The following is a 9,867-nucleotide window of genomic DNA, read 5'->3' as shown; positions in this document are numbered from 1 at the left end:
AACTTTATTTAATTTAAACAATGAATGTCGTAACAGTCTGTAAATATTGTCTTGAAGGTCTTAAATCATAAATATTTTCTTGTTTCTGTTGCTGCACTCTAATATAGATTATTTGGATTGATGCCACAAAAGCCATATTTGGCAAGATTAAATTATTTTAATTTGAGCTGAGAAATGTAAATTGTAATGACAGCCAGAATTAAAAACAATGACATGAGAATGATATTAAGACACCTGATCAACAATCTGGAGTTTATGAGCCTTGGAAACTCTCTCTGGGTGAAAACATATTGCAGTGTCTGGGACTAAGCTTTTTATGTCTCTTGAGTTTGTTATCTATGTGTGTGATTCCACCATTAGGCTATATGATTTTATTCCCAAGTGAATTAGGATTTATCTTGGTATAATTTGAGCATTTAATGTATAAGAATAAGCATTAATTAACGTTGAACTTTATTTGTTTAAAGAATTCAAAACTTACTTGTTTTGCGTAATTCGTAGGCTACAGTATTTCTGGAATCACGAGGCTTGGTAGGCTATATGTTATCACAACGAGCAGAGAATCATACATTTACTTGGATATGTGACGGAGTCACTTCTGTATTTTGTCATCATCACTCCCTGCCTGTGATGGTTGCTATGGCAACGCAGTGGCGCGAGGCGGGGTTCGCGGATTCGACGCCGGTCTCGCGCACTGCGATGATCAATTCCGTGCGTGACAGCTATTGTCCTCGCGCTTGAAACGCAACACCTGCAGGACTAAAAACTAAAGCCTTTCGCGACAGAAGAAAGCATGACAGATAAGGGGAACATCCGAAACGTAAGTATAATGACGATGATTTCTGAGTTTATTGCCTATGAGATTGATTGATTGTGCTGGCTGGCACAGTGACGTTCTCACTTGTTTATTTGACTGATAAATATGTCATATAGCCTATATTCAAGACTGCTACATTTATAAATGATACGACTCGGTAATTTACATATAAAATATAATTAGCATATAACATGTAAACTGTGAAAATGATGTCTAGCAACAATTAAGATATCGTAATAAGCTTAAGTATCAGTATGTTACATTAATAAATATCATTCGTATTTTGCCTGACTATAGCATTAGACATTTGAATGACAGTAGAGCACTATTCCTGCAGGAGGAGGACTATGTTGGGGAGATCAAAGGGGGTCTACGGCCGACCATGAGGCTGGTAGTGATGGGTATTGTTCACAAGCAGCCCAAAAGGTTCGTATCAGACACACCTATCTGTGTCTTCTCCAGCACTTGCGTTCATTTGTCAAATGTCACATCCGCACATCCTGAATGACTCGCCTTCACTGCAGTAACACAATGAGCCAGTTGTATCGGGGATTAAACTGTTTTAACGTCTTCAGTTCACACAGGAGCAATAGAAAACATGGGTGCCAACAGAGAACACTACAGACATACTCATTTTAAATGCAAGAAAACACCCATTTAACTGCAATACCACGTATGTGTATCTATGTTTGTGTATACAATATTAGTAGATGTGTTTTTATGTAAACATATTTATATAGTCTAGTTTATTACTTTATACATACACTGTATAGACAAACGTTTTGGGACACAGCCTTCTTTCAAAACTGTAGCAACAAATAATATAATTAATGTATTTAAAATTGTATTTCCATCTCTATTGCAACAGTTTGGAAGTGTCTAAAATGAGTGTACCCATATGTCCAAGTCATTGGTGTTTGGTCATGAGTTTTTGGCTCAAGGTCTGCGTTTAAAGTCACACCAGAAGTGTTCAGCTGGGATTAGGACTTTGCTTTCTGCAGACCACTTAAATTCTTCCACAATGACAGAATCAATCATTTCTTGTCTTAGGCATTGTCATGTTAGAACAGAAAAACTTTCCAAAACCTTTCCAAACTGTTGCTAAAAAAATAGAAGTACCCAATTCACTAGAATATTACTACATGCTTTGACATTAAGATTTGTACTCACTTGTTTATTAGATAGGAGTGACCCATCAGTGTGTGTTACTATATAATGTAGCCACATGCATAAAAAAGTGCTAACTTTTAAATTATTTTAAGTAAAAAATATTAACATCTCTGAAACAACCTGTATACATGAACGTGTCAACAAATCTAACACTTTTTTTTACAGGGTATAACAAAAATATGTAAGTTTTTAAAATAAAATCTAAACAAGTGTGCTGTTTTGGGCAGGGAATTTTGACACGGAATACAAATTTTCTCTACAAATTAAGGAAATGTATTCTTTTTACTTCTGAAAAAATACTGTAAGATTTTGTTGTCTGGTAACTTGAAGGTTTTATTGTATGTTAATGGGTTTTTACTTTAACATTTGAACATTTTTTTTTGAGTGCAATACGTTTGGTTTTCCAGCTGTTCTTATCCACTTCTGTTTTGTCAGTGTGGGAAAAAGGTCTATTCCCATGAAGAATTATCCAGCCTGATCTGTGGGGGGAAAAAAGAAGGAAAAAAACAGATTGGACAATTCTGGCCATATTTGGCAACTAAGGATTACCCAGAAACTGCTGGTTCATAATGTGATTTGGTCTGGAGCATCTCGGATTCCAGAACTGATGCAATCTGTTAAAATGATGCTTGTTTTTAAAGGGGGGTGAAATGCTATTTCATGCATACTGAGTTTTTTACACTGTTAAAGAGTTGGATTCCCATGCTAAACATGGACAAATTTTCAAAAATTAAGTTGTACGTTTGTCACAAGTTTCGGAAAGTTTTTTTCGAGTGTGGCTCTGTGTGACGTTAGATGGAGCGGAATTTCCTTATAAGGGCACTTCTGCCGGAAGAGCGCGCACTCCCGTATAGTAGAGCAATGAGAGAGCACAGGCATTCACTGATCAGAGCGAGAGCGTCGCGAAATGTCACAAAAGGAGTGTGTTTTTGGTTGCCAGTGTTGGGATGTTTATTGTAGCAGCACGGACTGTAGAGTGAGTGACACCAGTCATGTTATGTTGTCTTGCAGCTGATAGTGCTGACCGGTTTGTTGTGTTTAATAAAGTTAAGTGTACGCAACTATATTGGCGTTAACCGTCCATTCTATTTATATAATAGAATAGAATGAAACATGGTGGCAGCGGTGCTGTGAGAAAAGTAAAAGCACAGAGATTAGACACAACGAAAGTCACAGGCTGAGTATGGAAGAACGAGCGGGGAGTTCACGAGCAGCGCGGATGGAGAACGCGTTGGGACTTAGACCGCCACAGGCACTTTGCCTGGACTCATCTAATCTAGCAAAATCATGGAGATTGTGGAAAGAAGAGTTCACGCTGTATATGGATCTTACCCTCGCGGACGCTGACGAAGCCGTGAAACTGAAAGTTTTCAGTTATATCATCGGGGACACTGGAAGAGAGTTGTGTGAGACCCTGATACCCACCTCGTCACCAGATCGCACAGTAAGCAGATTAATAAATGCACTAGATGACCACTGCAATCCAAAAGTGAACGAGACAGTTGAAAGGTACCGTTTTTTTGTCAGAAATCAGGGCTCTGATGAGAATATCGACAAATATGTAACAGACTTAAGAATGCTCGCTAGCACGTGCAATTTCGGTCAGATCAAAGACTCTCTGATCCGCGATAGGATTGTGTGCGGCATTTCCAGCTCTGTTTTGAGAGAGAGACTGTTAAGGGAGCAAGATTTGACTTTGGAAAAATGTGTGCAAATCTGCAGGGCAACCCAGCTGTCGCGGGAAAACAACAGAACGATTGAAGGACGAGTGACAGAGGAAGTACATGCTGTAAAACATGCTGTGAGAAAAGAGAAACACACGAGCACCGTGAACTGCAAATTTTGCGGGAAAACGCATGAAAGAAACAAATTGAAATGTCCTGCATATGGAAAAAAGTGCAAAAAGTGTGAAAAAGATAATCATTTTGCCACAATGTGCAGAACAAAAATGCAGAAAGAAAAAACAGTGCATACAATTACTGAGTCAGATGAGGACAGTTATGAAGACATCTTGTTCGTAACAGCAGAGACAGTAAACACTGTGACGAAGGAGAAACAGAGACCGCCCTCAAAACTCTTTGCTGCCATGCTCCTGGGACAAGAACAGATAAAGTTTCAGTTAGATTGTGGAGCTAGCTGTAACATTATACCTGTCAACCTGTTAAATCCAGCCACACCAATAGAAAAAACTGAGCAAGTGCTGGTGATGTACAATAAAAGCACATTACAACCAATAGGGAAATGCAAAGTTAAACTGAGAAATCCCAGAAACAAGAAATTGTACCGATTAGAATTTATGGTTGTAGATGAGGGGTCTGCAGTGCCACTACTGGGCAGCAGAGCAGTACAAGCCATGAATCTGGTAAAAGTGCAATATGAAAACATCATGGCTGTGGATAGCATTGTCACTAAAGAGACTGGGAAACAGGAAATGTGGAACATGCATGATATCAGAAATGAATATGCTGATGTGTTCCAGGGAGATGGATGTCTGGAGGGTGTGTATAAGATAGAAGCAGATCCTACAGTAACACCTGTGAAACTACCAAAGAGGAGGGTTCCTGTGGCAATGATGGCGCCACTTAAAGCAGAGCTGAGTGATCTTCAACAAAGAGGTATCATCACACCAGTTGACTGTAGCACAGAGTGGATCAGCAGTCTTGTTATTGTTAAAAAGCCATCTGGAAAACTTAGAATATGCATAGATCCAAGACCACTTAACAGAGCTCTGAAAAGATGCCACTTTCCACTGCCGACAATAGACGAAATACTGCCAGATTTGTCAAGGGCAAAAGTCTTCACAGTATGTGATGTCAAAAATGGATTTTGGCATGTGACCCTGAATGATGAATCAAGCTACATGACAACATTTGCAACACCTTACGGCAGATACAGATGGCTGAGGATGCCAATGGGAATCAGCCCAGCACCAGAGGTGTTTCAAAGAAAACTCAACCAAGCTCTGGAAGGATTGCGAGGTATTTATGTCATAGCTGATGACATTCTCATCACAGGAGAGGGTGAGACATTAGAACAAGCAAACCAAGACCATGACAACAAACTGAGACGACTGTTGAACAGATGCAGAGAAAAGAATATTAAACTGAATGCAGAGAAGTTTCAACTGCGAAAGAGTGAGGTTCCATACATTGGACATTTGCTTACTGCAGACGGGCTCAGAGTGGATCCTGAAAAGGCACGAGCGGTCAGAGACATGCCACGTCCAGTAGATGTCAAGGGTGTCCAGAGGCTCCTGGGCATGGTAAACTATCTCTCAAAATTCTGTGATCACCTGTCAGATGGCTGTGAGATACTGAGGCAGCTAACACATAAGGACAGTATTTGGGAATGGTCAGATGCTCATGAGGAAGCATTTGCACGGCTCAAAGATGTTATCACCAAAGCTCCAATTCTCAAATATTACAACCCAGATGAGCCACTGACACTTCAGTGCGATGCGTCAGAGACTGGGTTAGGGGCTGCTCTACTTCAAGAGGGGGCACCAGTTGCTTATGGAAGCCGGGCATTGACTCAGACAGAGAGAGGGTATGCCCAGATAGAAAAAGAATGTCTGGCCATCGTTTTTGGTATGGAAAAATTCCATCAGTATACGTATGGGCGCAAAGTAACTGTACACTCAGACCATAAGCCACTGGAAAACATAGTAAGAAAACCCTTGTTGAACACCCCAAAACGCCTGCAAAGGATGTTACTGCGACTACAGCGTTATGACATTGAAGTTAAGTACATCCCAGGGAAGGACATGTTGCTAGCTGACACACTGAGCCGCTCATACTTACCTGAACATGCATCAGAGAGTTCAGTAGAAGTGGAGATTGAAAGTATAAACATGGTCCAGCATGTCAACATAGCAGAAGAAAGACTCCAGGCCGTCAGAGAGGAAACAAGTAAGGACAGAAAGCTACAGACTCTGATCAGATACATCCAAGAAGGTTGGCCATTGAACAAAAAGGACTTGCCCAGTGACATTGCACATTACTACTCTTTTCAAGAGGAACTCAGTTCACAGAGTGGAATTGTCTTTAGAGGGGAGAGAGTAGTAATCCCCGATGCACTCAGAAGTGATATTGTCAAGCGCATTCACTCCTCACATCTGGGCATTGAGGGATGCCTAAGAAGGGCAAGGGAATGTGTTTATTGGCTCGGGATGAATGATCAGATAAAGACATTCATAGAAAAATGTGACATCTGCAGATCTATGGATGTAAAACAGCAGAAGGAGACTCTGTGGTCTCACGAACTACCAAGTAACCCATGGTCTAAGGTAGGAACAGATATATTCACTTTAGACAATAGAAACTACCTGATCACTGTTGATTACCTCTCTAACTTTTGGGAACTGGACTACTTACCTGACACAAGATCCACCACTATTATCCGTAAGCTGAAATCCCACTTCGCAAGACACGGTATCCCAGACATGGTTATCTCGGATAACGGCCCACAATACGTGTCAGAAGATTTTAAAAGGTTCAGTAGACAGTGGGAGTTTAAACACAAGACATCTTCCCCGGCCTACCCACAAAGCAATGGGATGGCAGAATCAGCTGTAAAGACTGCAAAACGGCTGTTGAAAAAAGCAAAAGCTGATGGAAAGGATCCATACATCGCCATGCTTGATCACAGAAACACACCATCGCAAGGGATCAAAGCAAGCCCAGCACAGCGATTGTTCAGTAGGAGAACCAGAACTCTAATGCCTATGCATGACAACCTGCTACAACCAAAGATAATACACACCCGACAAGGACTGATTGAAAACAGGAACCGTCAGGCTGCATGTTATAACAGACATGCAAAAGATCTTGATCCGCTTAAACAAGGAGACAGAGTCCGTGTGCAACCTGAGGAGCATAACAAAACATGGAGAAAAGCGACAGTAATGAAATCTGTGGACTGCAGGTCTTATGACGTCCAGCTCGACTCAGGAAACATTTTGAGGAGAAATCGCCGACACCTCAGAAAGGACAAAGCCACAGAAGTAGAAAAAACAAAGACTTGTCAACCCGCAGAGGTGAACAGGGACTGTGTGACAGGCTCAAAACTTAGCACAGACAGTCCAGGGGTGACTATTACAAAGTCTGGAAGAAAAGTGATTAGACCTTACTACCTTAAAGATTATGTACAGTAATCTACTAACGCTTATCTCTATATCCAGGGGATTTAGTATGTGTTTGCTTACAGTTACAGCTTGTATTAATATGTGAGAGAGAAGAAGAAAAAAAAAAAAAACATTGCAATTTCAGTAGGATAATGCAAAGACAATGTTAAGACATTAGAAATTTTATGTTGTGTAATTTTCATAATACAAAAGTTATAAGAATGTATATATGTTCTAAATTGCATTCCTTGAAGTTGTTCAAAACAGATTGTCTTTCAAGTTGTAAGATAACTAAAAAAAAAAAAAAAAAAAAAGAGAAAGGATGTTGGGATGTTTATTGTAGCAGCACGGACTGTAGAGTGAGTGACACCAGTCATGTTATGTTGTCTTGCAGCTGATAGTGCTGACCGGTTTGTTGTGTTTAATAAAGTTAAGTGTACGCAACTATATTGGCGTTAACCGTCCATTCTATTTATATAATAGAATAGAATGAAACAGCCAGGGCAAGACAACCCTGCACAGATTACCAAAAGAAAACAGCATTAAGGGACCAGTGGATGGAGTTTATTTTACAGAGAATCAACGGAGTTGTGCAAGTGTTTTTGTTTGTTCCCTGCATTTCGAAGATGCTTGTTCACAAGGCCCAGTTTGACGCCGGATTTGCACATCGTTTATTTCTTAAGGATAATGCAGTCCCAACGAAAAAGGGTCACGATCGTGTGTTGGAACCGCATGCGGTGAGTAAAACTGCTTCAAATATCTTTGCCTCCTTGTTAGTGCGTCCGCCTCCCATGCGGAGACCCGAGTTTGAGCCCCGCTCGGAGCAAGTCGTTGCTGCTGCTGCTCTCGTTCAGTTTCAGCCTTCACAGCTGTCACAGTTTCCAAACGCTCTCAACACAAAAGCCTACTGGCGCTCATGATTCTTTAGCTCCGCCCACACGTCACGCCTCCAGCCTGTCGTGTTTTTCCGGGAAAAATCGGTAAAGACTATCTTTCTCTTATGAATATAATAAAACTAAAGACTTTTTTGAGTTATGAAGGATGCAGTACTACTCTATAGGTACTCAAGATTAACAGGATATTGAGTGAAAACGAGCATTTCACCCCCCCCCCTTTAAACTGATGTTAAAAATCTATTTCTGTGTCGTTAGTATGGTAGTGTTAGTGGCATGCCAGTCTAAAGGAGAGAGGGATGAGGAAATCGAGAGTGATGTGGGCCTGGAGTTGAAGGTGAACTTTTCAGAAAAGACTGTGCTTCGCAACGCGCGTCTGTCAGGAAAGTGGGGCGCTTCAGAAACTGCCCTGTCTTTCTTCCCCTTTGCTCCAGGAGAGCCCTTTAAGGTAAACAGTCACAAAGTTTGTTTGGAGGTTGTGATCACAGCTAATAAAGCTTAAGCATTTGGTAATGTCCCACCTTTCTGTCACTATAATGTTGTTTCTATCTTCTGTCTCTCTCAGATGGAGATTGTGTGTGAGCACCAGCAGTTCCGTATTCTGGTGGATGGGCAGCCATTGTGTGGTTTCACTCACAGAATAACTCAGCTCGCATCTCTCACTGCTCTTAGAGTCCAAGGAGATCTACAACTCACCAAAGTGGCTTGAGCAAGTGAAGAATTGTCTGCCATGATGACACAGACTCTTCATAGAAGCAACTTAGCTGAGGTTTTAGAATCCTGAGCGTACTGTACACGATTGTCTTAAAGTACCACAACTCCCTCTGTTCATTTAAAACATTTAGAACTTAATTTTGTTTGGATCTGTGTTTGTTTTTAGTAGACTAATTTGTTGTTTTGCAAAGTTTCTCTAGTGATTTTAATTTGTAGTGGCAAATGAGGCTGTTCAGTTTAAAACTGTTTTGAGTTTGTTTGGACACATTTGTAGTAGAAAATCTCTGAAGGATAATCTGAACCAGCTTTAATCAATCCAGATAACATGCAAATTTGACATAAGAGTTATTTTCCACAAACTAGCTCAGATAGAAGATTTCTTTCATTGCTTTTTTATAATACATAATGTACTGCCTTTTTTTTTTTTTTTTTTGCTTTTGATTCGATATTTAGTTTCTTTGGCTCTTTGATACAGAAGCAAAAGTGCCTTCATTGGTTCCATTAGATGCACTTCTAAAGAAGAGAATTTGGGTGTTTTTGTAGCAGTAATTGTTGTAGTTCAAATTCACTTGCATTCACACATTTGGCAGATGCTTTTATCCAAGGCAACTTACATTGCATTCAAGGTATACAAGGTAATACGTTCTTGCATTCACTTAATCAAACCCATAATCTTGATGTTGATAGCAACATTCTCTACAGTTTGTAATACAGGAATGTTATTTGTATGCCTGTCTAAAACATTTGTTAAATCATTCCTACAGAACAGAATAATTCAGAATCATAAGAGAAACATTTGTTTTTATCCTTTGTTCATTTGAATGTGCTGCATAACAGGTCTGATGGTATTAGGAACCTAAGGATTCATAACGGACACCTGAATGTTCACTTTAAAATGCAATTCCCTGCGATTGTATTGGTTTGAAGAAAAAGGACTCAAAGTCCATCTGAAGCCTGTACTTGGTGCTGTCAATTGACACACTTAAAGCTGCAAATGAAGCATGTATTAAAAGCAAGGTTTACTTAAATGTCTTTAAACATCTAATAATTGCAATATGTACTGTAAACAGTAAACTTTTCTTGAATTTTTAAGGTCTTACATTTATGTTATATAATGTGTGTGTGTGTGCGTGTGTGTGTGTCAAAGTGTG

At 40.0% G+C, this 9,867-nt stretch overlaps 1 protein-coding gene across 1 annotated transcript; it reads left to right on the top strand.

Moving 5' to 3' along the window:
- Positions 1-657: 657 nt before the first annotated feature.
- LOC127970605 (galectin-related protein B) lies at positions 658-9,808 on the top strand. Its single transcript, XM_052573247.1, has 4 exons — positions 658-820; positions 1,155-1,243; positions 8,261-8,450; positions 8,568-9,808. Exons 1-4 carry the CDS (start codon positions 794-796, stop codon positions 8,709-8,711), a joined length of 450 nt encoding a protein of 149 aa, XP_052429207.1. The 5' UTR covers positions 658-793; the 3' UTR covers positions 8,712-9,808.
- The last annotated feature ends 59 nt before the right edge of the window (positions 9,809-9,867 follow it).

This window comes from Carassius gibelio, chromosome B13 (genome assembly GCF_023724105.1).
Source record: "Carassius gibelio isolate Cgi1373 ecotype wild population from Czech Republic chromosome B13, carGib1.2-hapl.c, whole genome shotgun sequence".
NCBI lineage: Eukaryota > Metazoa > Chordata > Actinopteri > Cypriniformes > Cyprinidae > Carassius > Carassius gibelio.
The sequence above is the reverse complement of the archived record's forward strand: the minus strand, read 5'-3'. Positions and strand labels throughout refer to the sequence as shown.